Source organism: Mirounga leonina, unplaced genomic scaffold (assembly GCF_011800145.1).
Source record: "Mirounga leonina isolate KUSES-001 unplaced genomic scaffold, KU_Mleo_1.0 Mir_357, whole genome shotgun sequence".
Classification (NCBI taxonomy): Eukaryota; Metazoa; Chordata; class Mammalia; order Carnivora; family Phocidae; genus Mirounga; species Mirounga leonina.
This window is the reverse complement of record NW_023270702.1, coordinates 12,116,756-12,135,863: the sequence shown is the minus strand read 5'-3', so window position 1 is coordinate 12,135,863 and position 19,108 is coordinate 12,116,756. Positions and strand designations below refer to the sequence as shown.

The 19,108-nt window shown below is 35.0% G+C and overlaps 1 protein-coding gene across 14 annotated transcripts in view; it reads left to right on the top strand.

Annotated features, from left to right (window-relative positions):
- Positions 1-19,108, top strand: part of CAMK2D (calcium/calmodulin dependent protein kinase II delta) — a 326,351-nt gene that overhangs the window by 156,863 nt on the left and 150,380 nt on the right. For all 14 annotated transcript variants that reach the window (XM_035030322.1, XM_035030317.1, XM_035030320.1 and 11 more), the window contains exon 4: positions 3,516-3,570. In XM_035030322.1, coding sequence (XP_034886213.1) covers positions 3,516-3,570 — 55 coding nt within the window. The remainder of the gene's footprint in view (positions 1-3,515; positions 3,571-19,108) is intronic.

Here is a 19,108-nt window from a genome sequence, read left to right as displayed (position 1 = left end):
AGTGACTACCGGGATGTTCTCAAATGCTTTTCTCATTATCTTCTTTAACGTTTCTTTCTGAAAGCATCTTAGTGATGACTGTGATTAAGTTAATTGTGTGCACCCATATGTACAGCTTATGGCAATAACAAAGAGCAGTCATAGCAGAAACATAATGCAATATGTTTCAACATGGAGCAGCCACAGTCCTCTCAAGGCTGGCCATGTCTGCAGTCTTGGGCTAACATCTGTGGTGAACAGAATATCCTGTGTTTCCTTCAGCATGGAAATGAATTGACAGTTATTTATAATAGAGAAAAACTAATGTAAGTTTTTGTGAAAGTAAACATAGTTTCAACCCATGGCAAACTGTTAAAAAAGAGGGAAAGGATGGAAGATGGATAATTTTGACTGACTGAAATGGCTTGAAGATAAAAAGATATCTGTGGTGTGTAAGACAGTGTCTTCAGGCTGTATAAATGTATCATCAACTCTGAGAATGATAAAGAGTTCAAAGTTTCAAAAGGAAACCAACCCATCCTTAGAGTAATCGTAAACAGTGGAACATCCATGCAAAGATGAAATTATATAGTTTTGTTAATAAATGAAAAATTGTGATGATTTCATCAGTTCTCTTTCCTGGTTCTTTAAGAATGGACAGAAGTAGGGAGGTCATAAGAAAGGAAGGAATAAAGGAAAGAAGTAAATGTGTATGTATTTATCCCAAGTAAAGATGATGCTAGTTTTTTCTGCTGTATCAATAACCTCACTCATTCATAATTAATTTCACCTGGTCAAATGGCTGGTTAGAAATAGTGGAGGTTGGGGCGCCTGGGTGGCTCAGTTGTTAAGTGTGTGCCTTTGGCTTGGGTCGTGACCCTGGGGTCCTGGGATCAAGCCATGCATCGAGCCCCACATCGAGCTCCCTGCTCAGCAGGAAGCCTGCTTCTCCCTCTCCCACTTCCCGCTGCTTGTGTTCCTTCTCTCGCTGTGTCTCTCTCTCTGTCAAATAAATAAATAAAATCTTTAAAAAAAAATTGTGGAGGTTTTTGGAATTGTGTGATGCAAAAGTAATGACCTTGGGCCAAATGGTTTGTCCTTAAGCAATTATTATGTGCTTGCTGGCTAAATACTTTTGTGAAACTAGTTTTCACCCAAAACAATATATATTTGGCTTGATCTGAGCAACACTTAACTTTTTCAAAAAATAATTTACTTCCAAATGATAATGATGTGCAAGTATTAATAAGAAATATATATATATATTCATACTAAGAAGATTTTATTCCAAGTAGAACCAGAAAGTAATATTTCTCCACTTGTAACTGAAATTTCCACTTTTGTTTAGCTCCACAACCCTTTTATCTGAAAACCTAAGATCTGCATCTCCACTTGAAGTTTTTATTTTGAGACAGTGGAAGAAAGAATCATTTCCTCCTGCTCACATTGTGATTTTACTTCTCATTTTAACTTTGATGGGATGCAAATCCATCTTATTTTCATCAAATAACTGTCTGACTTAAGTAGACCTACCATTCATTGAGCTTATTTAAACATAGGTTGTATTACAGCTGCTCAGTGAGGTAGGTATCTTTGAGACTGTGTCATTCAAGAAAGCCACTGAATTATCTGTCATGACCTGACTTTCCTTACTATGCTGAATGACTATGAACAGAATACATCATTGAGTCTAACTTTTGATTTTCTTCGGCAGCATAAGTTTAGACAAAGGTAGTGGGCATCTTTGATATTGGTAAACTGAAGAATACCCTTCACACAATTAAAGTTATGCAAGAATTGTTTGATATTAGTAGTTTTATTTTAGACATATATAGGTATACTGAGCTTTGGTGGAAAAAACTTGGGAGAACGCTTAGCACATAGTATAGTAAGTGCTCAAAGCAATTTTATGAAAGGCCATCTATCATTTGTCAAGTCTCTGCGAAGATTCAAAAACCTGTGAAATACGATAACTGGATGATAGTAATGACGAGAAAGAAATTCCATATAATGGAACAAAAGTCTTTAGTTCTCTACCTTGGAAAGGTCTAAAGAGAGATTTAGAAAAGATTTTAATAGTGGCCCAAGAATGGTGTCTGAAGAGGATGGAACTAGATTGTAAAGAATGGACATTATATTAAGTCTATGACCTTGAGAATTTCATGGATACTGCAGACTCCCTCTGTAGATCATTGTAGTTTGTGTGACAATCTAAATGTTCTTTGGAATTCACATTTTCTATGTGGTGGTCATCATTGCATGGGGAACATACTAAGGACCGGTGGTAGTAGAAATCATTATCCTTTTGTGGTAACTTTTCAAAAGCAGTTGTGTCCTACATGTTTGTTGCTTTTTCTGCCCTCTGTTGCTCCCAGTGAAGGCCAAGCCACCCCAAGTGATTTGGATAAATAGGAAGAGTTTACCATCTGTGGGGATGCATTGGGGAAGGCAGGGAACTTATGCAAAAATAAATCACAGAAAAAGCAGTATGTAAGTTATACATGTGCAGTTTACTCTCGAATTATAGTAGATAATGAATGTTGTCCATTCGGAAGAGCAAAATATTTGTTTTGGCTACCTATCAGTGAAAGTCTAGCTCATTGGAAAAATTAAAGTAGTATTAATTTGAGGAACTAGTATATTATTTTATTAGAAGTTCTACCTGTATAATTTTGGCTGACTTGGTAAATGGATTTTGGTGACTTGAGTTTAGAAGTAGCATAATAAAAACTCTGTTGACAGGTTGGCCGGGAAGTGCTATGTAGAAACTCTCTCCATCCCCACCAAAAAAAAGGGGGGGGGGCAGGGAGAGCAGAAGCAAGACCATTTGCTGGACTCTTCAAATGATCCTTCTTGCTCCTTATTGTATTGATCAAGGCATGAGTTGGTGAAGAACTGGACTAGGGAGATAGCAAAGAGAATGGCAAGGAAGAGACTCTAAGTGGGAGAATTCCTAGAACCTGCTAACTTTGAATAGATGTACATATAACAGTCATTAATATTTATTTATCCCAGCAACATGTGTATTATTTTACTTCTGTTGTCTCATTTAACCTTCTCAACCATTTTGTAAAGTATAGGTACTATTATCATAATAAATTGATTAATTTGATTAAGCTCACACAGGGGCACCTGGGTGGCTCAGTCAGTTGGACATCTGGCTCTTGAGTTCACTTCAGGTCATGATCTCAGGGTTGTGGGATTGAACCCCACATTGGGCTGTGTGGAGCCTGCTTAGTAAAGATTCTCTCTCTCCCCCTCTCCCTTCCCTGCTTGCCCTCTTTCCTCTCTCGCTCTCTTTAAAAAAAAAAAGAAATGATTAAGCCTACACAGTTAATAATTATCAGAACCAAAATCTAAACCTTGCGTTTGTCTGAACCCAAGCCTTGTTGTAAAGGATACTGCTTATCAGAGCCTAGAACAAAGAATGTTGCCAACACTTTTAGTTAGGAGACAGATGCCCATTAGAAGTCTGGTTTAATGTTCATCATTGGCATATATATAACATAAACTTTTCTCCCACTACTTTTTTTTAGTGCGACTTCATGACAGCATATCAGAAGAGGGCTTCCATTATTTGGTGTTTGATTTGTAAGTACAACATGCTTTGTGTTCATTTATTTTTGCTATTTGAAGACCATTTTGAATTAAACATGATTTTTTCTAATTTGCAGTCTAAATTAATGATCCTATAATTTTTTTATATGTTTTCAAATAACATTCAACTCTAATTCTTTTGAAAAAAATGTGACTGTTCAGGAGTGTTTATTTAAAACTTACATTAATCTTCATAACTGAAACAGGAGTCTGTTTGGATTGTTCACTGTGATATCATAAGCAGTTCTCAGTTTTATCTTTGGGCATACAAATGGCTGATGTGAGCTAATTTTCCATTGAATTTTTTGTCTTATATAAAAAGAACCATAGCTAACATCATACTCAGTGAAAAAATGAGGGAATTTTTCTCTAAGGTCAGAAACAAGATAAGGATGTTCACCTCACCAGTTTTATTCAACACAGTCTGGAAGTCCTAGCCACAGTAATCAAACAAGAAAAAGAAATAAGAGGCATCCATATTGGTAAGGAAGAAGTAAAACTTAACACTATTTGCAGATGACGTGATAACATACATAGAAAACCCTAAAGACTCCACCAAAAAACTATTAGAAGTAATAAATAGTCAAGTTGCAGAATACAAAATTAATATGCAAAAAATGGTAGCATTTCTATACACTAAAAACAAAGCAGCAGAAAAGAGAAATTAACAGTTCCATTTACAAATGCACCAAAAAGAATAAAATGCCTAGGAATAAACTTAATCAGGAAGGGGAAAGACCTGTACTCTGAAAACTGTAAAATATTGATGAAAGAAATTGAAAACAACACAAACAAATAGAAAGATATTCCATGCTCATGGATTGGAAGAATTAATATTGTTTATTAAATGTCACCACTACACAAAGCTATCTATACATTCAGTGCAATCCCTGTCAAAATACCAGCAGCATTTTTCACAGAACTAGAACAAATAATACTAAAATTTGTATGGAATCACAAAAAAACCAAACAGCCGAAAGAGTCTTGAGAAGGAAGAACAAAGGTGGAGGTATCACAATCCCAAATTCTAAGATCTACTACAAAGCTGTAGTAATCGAAACAGTATGGTACTGGCACAAACAGTCACATATATCAATGAAACAGAGTAGAGAGCCCAGAAATAAACCCATATTTATGTAGTCAATTAATCTATGACAAAAGAGGCAAGAATATACAATGGAAAAAAAGCTGGTCTCTTCAATAAGTGGTGCTGGGAAAATTGGACAGCTACATGCAAAAGAATGAAACTGAACCACTTTCTAACACAGACATAAAAATAAACTCAAAATGGATTAAAGCTCAATAATTTTGATAACAGTCATAGCAACATTTATGTCTCCTCAGGCAAGGGAAACAAAGGCAAAAATAAGCTATTAGACTACATCAAAATAAAAAGCTTTTGCACAGCAAAGGAAACCATTAACAAAAGTAAAAAGGATGCTTAATGAATGGGAGAAGATATTTGCAAACGGTATATCCGATAATGGGTTAATGTCCAAAATATATAAAGAACTTCTACAACTCAACACCAAAAAAACCAATCCAATTAAAAAATGAGTAGAGGACCTGAATAGACATTTTTCCAAAGAAGACATACAGATAGTCAAGAGTCACATGTAAAGATGCTCAATATCATTCGTCCTCAGGGAAATGCAAATCAAAACTACTATGAGATATCACCTCACCTGTCAGAATGGCTAAAACCAAATACACAAGAAATTTAAATGTTGATGAGGATGTGAAGAAAAAGGAACCCTGTGTACTTACTGTTTGTGGGAATGTAAATTGGTGCAGCCACTGTGGAAACCAGTATGGAGGTTCCTCCAAAAATTAAAAATACCATATGGTCTAATAATTCCACTCTGGGTATTTACCCAAAGAATGTGACAACCCTAATTTGAAAAGAAATAAGCACCCCTGTTTATTGCAGCATTATTTACAGTAGCCAAGATATAGAAGCAATTTAAGTGTCCATCAGTAGATGAATGGATAAAGAAGATGTGGTGTGTATACACACACACACACACACACAAATATATACAATGGAATATTACACAGCCACAAAGAAAAGATGAGGTCTTAAGAAAGACAAATACCATGTGATTTTACTCATATGTGGAATGTAAAAAACAATAGTGAATAAACAAAAACAACAACAACAAAAAAGCAGAATCAGGGAACAAATTGATGATTGCCAGAGGGCAGGGGGGTGGAAAGGATGGGCAAACTGGATGAAGGAGAGTGGGAAACACAGGCTTCCAGTTATGGAATGAATAAATCACAGGAATAAAAGACATAGGGGAATATTTTCAGTGATATTATAATAACATTGTATGGTGACAGATGGTAGGTACACTTGTGAGCATAGCATAATGTATGAAGATGTTGAATCGCTATGTTGTGTACCTGAAACTAATGCAACATTGTATGTCAATTATATTCAAATAAAAAAATTAAAAATAAACTATAATTCAAATAATGGAAAAAGACTAAAAGAAGGGTCCTTGAAGTTGTTTAACTCAGTGGTTCAATAACAGTATCAGACTCCCATATTTTACTTCATTGGCTTTGTTCTCAGATTGGTATCGTTCAAGGTATTATAAACAGACATGCTAATGTCCAGTGAAAGACATTGTCTCTTGTTCTTTATAAGAAGGAAAAATTTACCCAGTAAACATCTCATTTCCTCTCACTGGCCAGGATTAGGTCATATACCATTTGACATAGTAATTTCACTTCTAAAAATGAAGTCCATGGAAAGCATACCCTAAATTTAGATAAAACTTTATGCCAAACAATGTTCATTGCATCAGCTTTTATAATGGAAAAAAAAGAAAAAAAAGAAAGGCAACTTAAGGATCCAATAATAGAGAAGTAGTTGCATAATTATGGTAAATTCATATAATGGACTACTGTCCAGCATTTTCATGTAATGCTTGGAAATAAAAAAGATATTTTTTGTAATATGACTCTAAAGATAGGTTAGTGTTAGACTTGGTTAATTCAGCCCTTCAGTTTTGTAATTAAGAAATCAAGTTTTTTTCTATCTTTTTGGTTGTTCTCTGTAGTATGTAAGTTTGTTCTCAGGTTGGTGCCTCATTTTCAGATATCAGTGACTTTCACAGTCAGAAAAAGGGACAGTATTAATGCCGTTGCAATGTTTTTATCCTTTCTCAGCAGTCCCTCAGAAGATAATCTGTTAATGAATCCCTGTTTATTTTTATTTTTTATTTATTTATTTTTTAATGAATTGCTGTTTAGAATTGCTTCTCATACCCCTGCCTGAATCAAGTATTGATGAAGGGAATGGAATTACAATTGGCATTGACCAATTATAAATTTAATATGTAGGTCTTGGGAGGTAACTGGCCTCCCTTGAATCACCAACTGCATGGTCAGGTAAGATCTAAATCATGGCTTTGTTAACAAGAAAGTGGGGGAGTTTTGCCTATTAGGTAGGCAGCCAAGTGTGTCTGTCATATTGGTGATTGATGTGTGTTGGAGAATAGAGCCTGAAGCTCTGATTATGCACAGCCCCACCGTATAGGCTCCTCTCCACAGTCACAGTCCCATCCATGGCTTGTTCACGTGGCTGTAGTTTGGCACCACTCCATAGTGCACTAGTCCTTTCTCTTCAGTCCTTTCTCAGAGCTCATATTTTTACTTTCTCCATTGTTCTTTCTTCCTTTCTCATGTTCTAAGATCCCCTTTTTTTATGATTTCCTTTCTTATTTAATAACTTCCTTAGCCATTCTTTCAGAGTAGATATGCTAACAACAAATTCTTACTTTTTCTGAGAATGTCTTGATTTCCCCTTCACTCCTTTTTGCTAGATAAAGAATTCTAGGTAAACAGTTATATTCTTTTAATGTTACATCAATTCCTTCTGGATTCTCTGATTTCTGATGAAAAATCTTTTGTCATTCTGTTTTGCCCCTAAAAATAACGTGTTCTTTCTCTCCAGGTGCTTTAAAGATTTTTTCTTTGTAGTTTTTAGAAGTTTGATCATGATGTATCTTGGCTTGGCTTTCTTAGAATTTATCTTATTTTGTGTTCATTTAACTTCTTGAATATACAGGTTTATGTCTTCTCCCAAACTTGGGAAATTTTTAGACATTGTTTCTTTGAATACTTTATTAGCCTTGCCTTCTTTCTCTTCTCCTTCTGAACTTGATAACATGAATGCTAGATCCTTTGTTATAGCCGCATAAATTCCTGGGGCTCTGTTCATTTTTATCTTTTTTTTTTTTCCTCTTGTTCAGATTAGGAAATTTATACTGTTTTCTTCAAGTTGACTGATCCTTTTTTTTTTATTCTGCTGTTGAATGCATCCATTTCAGTTATTGTATTTTTTCAGTTCTACTATAGACTGTTGGTTTTTCTATAAATTCTCTGTCTTGCTGAGAGTTCCTATTTTTTCTGTTTGTGTGGTTTTAATTGCTCACTGAAGCATTTTATTAGGCTGATCAAAAATCCTTGTCGGATAATTCCAACTGCATTGTCATCTTGGTGGTGTTGGTGTTGGCATCTGTTCATTGTTTTTTCTCATTCATATTGAAATGTTCTTAGTTCTTGATATAATGAGTGATTTTGTATTATATCCTAGACATTTTGGGTATTATTTTACGAGACTGCAGATTTAATTTAAATCTTTGTAGCAGGCCTCCTCTGATACCACTTTGGCAGGGGTTATTAGGTGCCATCTTACTACTTTCAGGTGGGAGTGGAAGTCTAGGTTTCCTATTTAGCCTCCTATGGCACCCCAGGGGTGTTCCTCCTCACTGCTGGGCAGGGCTTGGGAGAACAGGGATTTTTTTTTTAATGCATTTAATGAGAGAAATGTATCTACCCTATTTTTTCAGACTGTTGTTATTTCTTAATAGATTTAATTTGTTAGATATCCTTTGCTATATAAATCAAGGGTATGGTATTATAAACTGGGATATGTCCTTCATGCTATGATGAATGCTGGAAAGAAAAACACTTTTGCTAATGCTCATTTACCTGAGTACCATTATTCAGAATTGGATTTGATCATAGCTCTATCAGAGAGGATATACTTTTCCTATACCCTCTTATGTTCAGTGCATGAAGGCATGTGAATTAGACTAAAGGCGGATTAACAGAATAAAAGGCACACAATTTTTATTAATATTTATGTGCATGGGAGTTTGTAGAAAAGAAGTGAAACTAAAAGAAGCAGTGAAGGTGTCAAATTCTTGTCTTAGATGATAAAAATTGCTCTTCTCTCCCTGGTACATGGAACAGATACCTTCCTCAAAGGGAAATTTATGCCCTGCTTTTGGGCAGATAAGGGGAGGGTAGAGAACTCTTCCTGTATTTGTTCATTCTCAACTGCCTTTAGCTCAAAATAGTCTTTTTGCCAAAGTGGTATATTGCAGGGTGGTGTATTCTGATCTACTTCAGCTCCAAGAAGCATATCAATGTTAGGTCAGATGTAAAAGGGCAATACCCTTCTTCTCATGCCATGCCATACCACTTTTCCATAGTTACCAATTTACATTCACATTTAAAATTTTATAGTTTTCTATATTATTAAATGGAGGGAATGATAAGAATCACAGAGTTTAGAATAAAGTTTATTTTTTTATACATCATATTTTAAATAATTGGTACAGAACATATAAAAAAGCAGTTCATGTGAATACAAAATAAGATTTTCAGTTATAGTGGATCATATCTGTCACAATGATATTTGTGTTATTAATGTCTCTGAAACCAAAGTGTAAGTTTACATTTGAACCATAGTAACATTAAATACACTGCATCAGACAGTTGAACCTCTTTTGCTAGACTGAAAAGCTCAGACTCTTTGCAATTGTTCTTTAATATTTAAAGTTTAAGAGAGAAGTTAGGAGCAGTTTTCATCAAAATTCTTTGCCAGGAAACGAGACTAATAAATTAGGTTAAATATAATCCAATAAAGCACCCAGCTTTGAGATAGTTGGAAAACAGTGGTTAAAATATAGATTTTCAAAAATATATATATAGATAGATAGATAGATTTTCAATGATTAAAAAGAGATTATAACAGATATAATTCCTCTAAATTATCTAATTGTGGTGGTTACTCTATGAGGAGGAAAAGTAAGTAGCTTTAAAAAAATGAACATTTTATACAATGAAATACTCATATGGGAAAATTGGAAGTCACTTAGCCAATCAGTTCCAAGATAAAATAACTGCTTGAATTCCTAAAGAAGGAATGTTCCTGTGTTTGTCCTTTTGATGATGGTTTTGGCAGTGTGGTACTTGTGCATACTTCCTGTGGAATGTCAGCTATTCACAATCTAATGGGAAGTTCTATTTTTATAGGTGCACTGAGTTTTCTTCTAATGGAATACTTTTCCCTTTCTAAAAAGCAAAACAGAAGAGGCAATGAGTTCATTAAAAAAAAAAGTTTCTTCTTGCTATTTTAAATTTACATTTTTCATTCAGGTATCTATCCACCATTTCCAACTATACAGCATTAGTAATCGCTTTTGCAAATAGACTCAGGAATCAGTGGGAAAGACCTGCACGAAAGCAAAGACCTCTTCACAGCAAATAATGAATCATCCTTCTTCCGGGTTTGTGCCTAGCAGGGTTTTCAGGCACACCTCAGCAGTTCTGGGAGATAAAAGGTGTGGATTTATCTGAAATCTAAGGGAAAGCCAGGCAGGGAAATAATGGAGCTAGAATTGTAGTCCCTAAGGGAGAGGCCTACAGTCAGGGCCATTGGCCTTAGGCAGATAAGGCAGACTCAGTCCATTTCTTTGAGACAGAAGGCCTTGACAAAGGGCACTCATCTGAATGTGACATATATATTTCAGGAACTGAATGTCAGCGAAGATTTGTATTATGTGCATGTTGGGTGAATGTATAATGGGGTATAGAAATATCACAGCCCTTTCTAAGTAAATGTATAAGAGAATAACACTTGGGTTAAATTTTGTAATCTCAGTAGGGAACTAAAATAAATAGATTAGATTAAGGTTTATTGGCAAAAGTGCTGATCCAGGATGAAAAGACTTAAGTTTCAGTCTCAGAGCTACCCAAGGCTAACCACTTAACATTATATTTTCTCTAATCCTCATTTTTCTTGTACGGAATGGGGCCGTGGGACCAGATGAAAAATTTGTCAGACATCTCTCAAGTCCTTTCCTGTTCTGTGAGGCCAGGATGCTGTTCTCATTAATTTGAGACTTCTGGTAGAATTGGTAAGGACTCCTGGTGTCGTTTTTAAATATTAGAAAACTTATTATGATTTTAAGCTATTAGAGAAAAATTCTATTAATACATCTTTAAAAAGAACTTTTTTTTTCCCCCTAGCAAAAACACATCTTGGTACATGAAATACTTCTTTTTTTTCTGTTTTAAAGTGTTTTTGTTTTTGTCCCCATATAAGAAATTCTGTTCATCAAATAAGTAATGGGTACCTACTAAATGCAAGACACTATGCCTAATGCTTTAGGAAAAAAGGTAGTGTTTCTGAACATTTTAAAATAAATATCCCATTTTGATAATTTCAAAATTGAATACTCAGAGAATCTGATGTGCTCCCTCCCTGTGCCCCATTTTATCATTTTCATACCATCCAGAAAGCTTGGTCAATTTGCATGCTTTGTAGTTATTACTAGGAAGACATGTGTATTTTTCATTTTTACAAATTTGAAGTTCTATCAGTATTAAAAAAGTATGTTTCGGAAACTACACCCCTTGAGCTGATTGTTATATTGGCAATATCAAGACTAAAAGACTAAAAGCTAAGTAAGACACCGTCCATTTTTTTGAAGATTTTATAGTTCAGAAAGGGGATTGGACAGCTTCAAAAAATCTGTAGTGTAGACCTAATGTGGTAGGAGCTGTTAAGAGTTACAAGAGGTTTGGGAGAAAGAGCCAACATTCACTTAGTCAGGAATGCCAGGAAACACAATGCAAAGCCCTGAAGTTGATGTTTTTCTCAGTGCATTTCTCTGTGTCTTCATTCAACAAATGTACCCTTAATCTGCACTTAACTCTCTACCAGGCATTGTGGATAAACTGATTGAAGGGAAGGTGAACGACAATTTTTGCCTTCGAAAGAGCTAAAAGCAATCTCATACTTGTTCTGTTATAGCATTCTTTGATCTACTAGAATATTTGGTTGCATAATCCACAAAACACACAGATATAGTGTAATAAGTTTCACAGTGTCTTTGAACACATCTGTTTGTGCCCTAGTCACTCGGTCATCTTTATGGTTATTTAGGAAAATTCTTCCATTATGCTGATAATATTCTCCTGTATCTCACAAGGCATATGTATGCCATATATATTCTAATGATTATTAAATCTTTTTAGAGGTAGAGGGCTAGTCTGATTTTTCTGGACATCTTTGGCCTATTATTCATAGCAAATTTTATCCTTCTTAAAACCCACCTAGTATATTTCATTTGTCTTATATTTGATTTTAGTATTATTTGGTCATATTTGATTTATTACAGTGCATATAGGAAGTAGTGGCAAAAATAATTTCCACTCTCAGATCAAAATGTGGAATGCACAGATTGAAGATTACTTGATCTATCAGTACACTGTAAACAGCACTTGAAAATAGGCCTCTAGGTTAAAACTCTTGTTAAAAGACAGAAAACTAGGAGCGCCTGGGTGGCTCAGTTGGTTAAGCGACTGCCTTCGGCTCAGGTCATGATCCTGGAGTCCCGGGATCGAGTCCCACATCGAGTCCCGCATCGAGTCCCGCATCGAGTCCCGCATCGAGTCCCGCATCGAGTCCCGCATCGAGTCCCGCATCGGGCTCCCTGCTCGGCGGGGAACCTGCTTCTCCCTCTGACCCTCCCCCATCTCGCGCTCTCTCTCTCTGTCTCATTCTCTCTCTCAAATAAATAAATAAAATCTTTAAAAAAAAAAAAGACAGAAAACTAAATCAGTAATTATAGTGTAGCACAGTATATTTTGCTGTGAGCACGGATGATTGAAACAAAAAGAGATCAGATTAGAGGTGTGAACCCAGTTAGAAGTTGACTACACTAACATCCAGGAAGAACGTAGTAAGTACCTGAAGTAAGATGTTGGTAGGAACAAAAAAAAAGAAGTTATAAGGTATAAACCCTCTGAATATACTTTTTAGAACAAAGTTGAGTCTCTGAATTTTGTTTTTAGTTGGCACTTTATATGCAAGAAACAATCTACATAAAGTGGAGAATATTTTAAATAACAAAGAAACCCTAATGCTGTAAAGATATTGCATTGCATTTCTCATTTGTTTTTAGAAAAGTGTTGGAATGAAAATATTTTGGCTATTTTTAAAATAAATTTAATGTCCACTATAGTGGAACTCTATAATTCTAGAATTATAGAGGGTCACTGATGGGAAAATACAGCTTTTACAAAGTTATACTAAATAATTTCAGTGTGCTATTAGTTGGAAAATTAATAAAATGGTAAAGAATCTGTTATATGTTTTTACAGAAAAACATTTATTTGTTTTTTATTTTTTTAAGATTTTATTTATTTATTTGAGAGAGAGTGAGCAAGCACGAGCCAGGGAGGGGGGAGAAGCAGAGGGGGAGGGAGAGGGACATGAGGCTCCACCCCAGGACCCTGAGATCATGACCTAAACCAAAGGCAGACGCTTAACATACTGAGCCACCCAGGCGTCCCCAGAAAAACATTTTAAATAACCATGACATACTATACTTTTAATAGAAAGGTGTAGAGATACTCAATATTCTTTTGATTTCTTTCTGAATAGAAAGCAAAATACTCAATTTTTCTCATGTATTATGGTCCTGCTACAAGGTGGCAAACTCAACTCTTCCACCCACACATCATGGTTCTTTAATGTTCATGGACACTTTCAGTTTGTATGGAATAAGATATAACCTTGTCTCATGAGTACTCATTAGTTAATAACCTCAAGGAGGAAGGATGCTCTTCATGATGAATACTATCTGATGGCCTTTTTAGAATTTTTCTCAGGAATAATTGTCTTAAATTCCAGAAGGCCAGTTTCTTTCTCATTTGTTCATTTTGTAGTTCTTATTCTTTAATACAAATCTGAATTTCTTGATATCATACCAGCTCCCATATTTATGTTTATGAAGTTGGAGAAATTAGGAATTTAGGATTTTCAAAACTTTATTTATAAAAATTTTTTCTACTTTTAATAAAGTTTATTTTTTAGAGCAGTTATAGTTTCAAAGCAAAATGAGTATTAAGTACAGAGAAATCCTATATATGCCCATTCCTAATCATGCACAACTTCATCACTATAGCCTTTCTGCACCACAGTTTATTTGTTACAGTTGGTGAATCTACATTGACACATCATTGTTACCCATAATCCATAGTTCACATTAGGGTTTACTCTTAGTATTGGACTTTGAATGGGTTTTGACAAATGTAATGTCATGTATCCAGCATTGAAGTACTATACACAATAGTTTACTCCCGTAAAAATCCTCTGTATTCCAACTATCCCCTCATCCTCCTCCTTAAACCATGGAAACCACTAATCTTTTTACTGTCTCCATAGTTTTGCCTTTTCCAGAATGTCATACAGTTAGAACAGACAGAATATAGACTTTTTCAGATTAGCTTCTTTCACTTAGCAATATGCATTTAAGTTTCCTTCACGTCTTTAAATGGACTGATGGTTCATCTCTTTTTTGCACTGAATAATATCCCATTCTCTAAATGAACCACAGTTTATTTATTTACTCATCTACTGAAGGACATCTTGGTTGCTTCCAAGTTTTGGCAACTCCAATAAAGCTGCTATAAACATTCAGGTGCAGGTTTTTATGTGGACGTAAGTTTTCAACTCCTTTGGGTAATATCAAGAAGCACAGTTGCTGGATTATATCTTAAGAGTATGTATAGCTTTGTAAGAAACTGCCAAGCTGTCTTCCAAAGTGACTATCCCACCAGCAATGAATGAGAGTTCCTGTTGCTTCAAATCCTGTCAGCATTTAGCGTTTGTCAGTGTTTTGGACTTTGGCCACCCTAATCGATGCGTAGCAGTGTATCATTGTTGTTTTAATTTGTAATTTCTTAAAGACATGTGATGTGGAGCATCTTTTCATATGCTTGTCTTCCATCCATGTATCTTCTTTGGTGAGATATCTTTTCAGGTCTTTTGCCCATTTTTTAATCAGATTATTCATTTTCTTGTTTTTGAGTTTTAAGAATTCTTTGTATACTGTGGATCACTGTCCTTCGTCAGATGTCTTTGCAGATATTTTCTCTCAGTCTGTGACTTGTCTTTTCATTCTCTTGACAGTGTCTGTTGCAGAGCAGAAGTTTTTAATTTTAAAGTAGTTTACCTTATCGGTTCTTTCTTTTGTGGATCATGGCTTTGATGTTCTATCTAAAAGTCATCCCCATATCTAAGATCATCTAGATCTTCCCTATAGTCTCTTCCAGGAGTTTTATAGTTTTGCATTTTACATTTTAGTCTGTAATCCATTTTGAGTTGATTGTTGTGAATGGTGTAAGGTCTGTGTCTAGGTTTTTTGTTTGTTTTTTACATGTGGCTGTCCAGGTTTCCAGCATCACTTATTGAAAACAGTCTATCTTTTCTCCATTGTATTGCCTTTGCTCTTTTGTCAAAGATCAGTACCTATATATGGGTCTATTTCTGGGCTCTCTGTTTTGTACCATTGATCAGCTTGTTTATCCTTTCGTTAATACGACACTATCTTGATCACTCTAGCTTTCTCTTTTTTGAGAGAGAGAGCGATAGTGTGAGGGGCAAGGGGAGAGGGAGAGAGAGAATCTTAAGGAGGCTCCATGCCTAACATGGAGCCTGACATTAGGCTTAATCACACAACCCTGCGATCATGACCTGAGCTGGAATCAAGAGTCAGATGCTTAACTGACTGAGCCACCCATGTACCCCTTGACTACCATAGCTTTATATTAAGTCTTAAGGTCAGGTAGTGTCAGTCTTCCATCTTTGTTTTTTTTCAATGCTGTATGCTATCCTGGGTCTTTTGGCTGTCTATATAAACTTCAGAATCAGTTTGTCTACATCCACAAAATAACTTACTGAGATTTTGAGGGGGATTGTGTTGAATTCATAGATCAAATTGGTAAGAACTGGCATCTTGACAGTGTTGAATCTTCCTATCTGTAGACATAGAATATCTCTCCATTCATTTAGTTCTTCTTTGAGATCTTTAATCAGAGTTTTATATTTTTTCTCATATAGGAAATATTTACATATTTTATCAGCCTTATACCTAGGTTTTTCATTTTGGGGGAGTGCAATGTAAATGGTAAAGTGTTTTTATTTTTTAAGATTTTATTTATTTATTAGGGAGAGAGACAGAGTAAGCATAAGCAAGAGGAGGGGCAGAGGGAGAGGGAGAAGCAGGCTCTCCATTGAGCAGAGAGCCCGATGCGGGGCTTGATCTAGGACCCTGAGTTGAAGGCAGGTGCTTAACTGACTGAGCCCCTCAGGTGCCCCAAATGGTACAGTGTTTTTAGTTTCAATTTCACTTGGTCATTTCCAATGTATAGATTATTTCCTAATATAGTATAGTGATAGACTTTTGTATGTTAACCTCATATTCCACAATTTGCTATATTTGCTTATTAGTTCCAAACTTTGTTGTTGATTCTTTAGGGTTTTTTACATAGACAGTCATGTTATCTGTGAACAAAGACCAGTGCATTTCTTCCTTCCCAATTTGTATGTATACCTTTTATTTCTTTTTCTTGTCTTAACTGCATTAATTAGGACTTCCAGTATGATATTGGTAAAAGGAGACATTTTTATCTTGTTCCTGATGTCAGTGGGAAAGCTTCAAGTTTCTATTAAATATGATGTTAGCTTGTGGTATTTTGTAGATGTTCTTTATCAAGTTGAGGGAGGTAATTTCTGTTCCTAGTTTCCTGAGAGTTATTACCATGAATGGGTTTTGAATTTTATCAAATATTTTTTTCTGCATCAACTAATATGATCATGTAATTTTTCTGTTTTTACCTGTTGATATGGCAGATAGCATTTATTGATTTTCACATGTTAAACCAGCCTTGCATACCTGAAATGAATCCCTTCTTTTAATGATATATAATTCTTTTTATATACTGTTGGATTCAGTTTGTTAATATTTTGTTGAGGGTTTTTGTATCTGTGTTCGTGACAACTGTTGGTCTATAATTTTCTTGTAGTGTCTTTATCTTGTTCTGGTGGTGGGGTAATGCTTGCCTCATAGGACATGTTGACATGTATTCACTCTACTTCTGTTTTCTGGCTGAAATTGTAAAGAGCTGGTATTATTTCTTAAGTGTTTGGTATAATGTACCAGTGAATCCATCTAAGCCTGTTTTCTGTTTTGGAAAGTTATTAGTGATTTGATTTCTTTAATAGATAGGCCTGTTTGTATTGTCTATTTCTTCTTGTGTGATTTTAGCAGATTGTTCCTTTCAAGGAATTGATCTACTTCATCTAGGTTATCAAATATGAGGGCATAGAGGTATTGATAATATTTCTTTATTATCCTTTTATTGTCCATGGTATCTGTAATGATGTCTTCTCTTTCATTTCTGATATTAGTAATTTGTGTCTTCTCTCTTTTTTTCTTAGCTAGCCTGATTTTAGGCTTATGCATTTTATTGATCTTTTCAAAGAACTAGCTTTTTTGCTTTTGTTGATTTTCTCTATTGATGTCCCATTTTCAATTTTATTGATTTCTACTCTAATTTTTATTATTTCTTTTCTTCTGCTTATTTTGGATTGAATTTGCTCCTTTTTCTTTTTCTTTTTTTTTTTTAGTGAAAGCTTAGATTATTGATATTAATCTTTCTTTTCAAATATATGCATTCAGTGCTATGAATTTCCCTCTATGTACTACATCCCACAAATTTTGATGTTGTATTTTAATTTTCATTTAATTCAAAATATTTTTAAATTTCTCTTGAGATTTCTTCTTTGACCCATGTATTGTTTAATCTCTAAGTAGTTTAGGTTTTTCAGCTATATTTCCGATATTGACTACTAGTTTAATTCCATATGGTCTGAGAGAAGACACTGTATGATTTCTATTCTTCTACACTTGGTAAGGGGTGTTTTATGACTATATTGTAGTCCATCTTGGTGAATGTTCCATGTGAGCTTGAGAAGAATGTGTATTCTGCTATTGTTAGATGAAGTAGTCACATATTCAATTATATCCAGTTGATTTATGGTGCTCTTGAGTTCAACTATGTTGCTAATGATTTTCTGCTTGCTGGATCAGTCCATTTTTGATGGAGGGGTAATAAAGTCTCCAACTGTGGTAGTAGATTCACCTATTTCTTCTTATATTTCTATCATTTTCTGCCTGACATATATTAATGTTGTGTTGTTAGACACATGCATATTAAGGATTATTAGATCTTCTTGAAGACTCCTTTATCATCAAGTAATGTCCATCTTTTTTCCTAATAATTTCCCTTGCTCTAAAGTCTGTTCTGTCTGCAATTAATAAAGCTACTCTCATGTTCTTTTGAGTAGTGTTAGAATGGTTTATGTTTCTCCATACCTTTAGTCTTAATCTATGTGTGTCTTTATAATTAAAGCAAGTTTCTGACAACATGTAGTTGGGTCTCGTTTTCCTGACAGTCTCTATTGGTATATTTAGTTCATTGATGTTTAAAGTGATTATTGATGTAGTTGTGTTAATATCTACCATATTTTTACTGTTTTCTGTTTGTATTCCTTGTTCTTTGTTCCTATTTTTATTTTCCACATTTTTTTTTTTTTTTTGGAAGTTTCTGTTGTCATTTCCTCAAGTTCGGAGATTCTTTCTTCACCTGTGACCAGTCTACTAATGAGCTCATCAGGGGCATTCATTTCTTTGACAGTATTTTCTTTTTTCAGGTATTTCTTCTTGATTCTTTCTCAGAATTTCCATCTCTGTACTTACATGCCCTTCTGTTCTTGCATGTTGTCTACTTTTCCATTTAATTCCCTGAACATATTAACCATAGTTTTTAAAATTCTTGGTCTGATAATTCCAACATTCCTACCATATTTGACTCTGGTTCTAATGCTTGTTAGGTTCCTTCAAAATGTGCTTTTTGCCTTTTAGTATGTCTTATAATTTTTTGTTGGAAGGTGGATATGATACAGTAGGTAAAAGAAACTATGGTAAATAGGCCTTTAGTAATATAGTGGTAGGGTGTTGGAGGAAGTACTATGATCAGGTCTCAGTTCCTTGGTGAGCCTCTGTCCCTTGAGCTGTGAGCTTTATTGATGCTTCTCAGTTTTGCTTCCACCCCTACCACTTATGTGGGATAGGATGGCTAGAGGTACCTTGAGCTGGGTATTTCCCTTCTTCCATTTGAAAGGTTAGAACTAGGTAGAGTTGGGCACTTGCATTCCCCCAGGTCAGTTAGGTTCTGTTAATACCCCAACAGTTTAGTCTGTGGTAAAACAGTTTCTTCTTAAAGCGGGCCTTGTTAAAAGAGAATACTGCGCTATATTTCAGAATGGTTCCTTTTCTCCTCTCTGCTAGAAGCATGGGATTTTTTCTTTGATAGT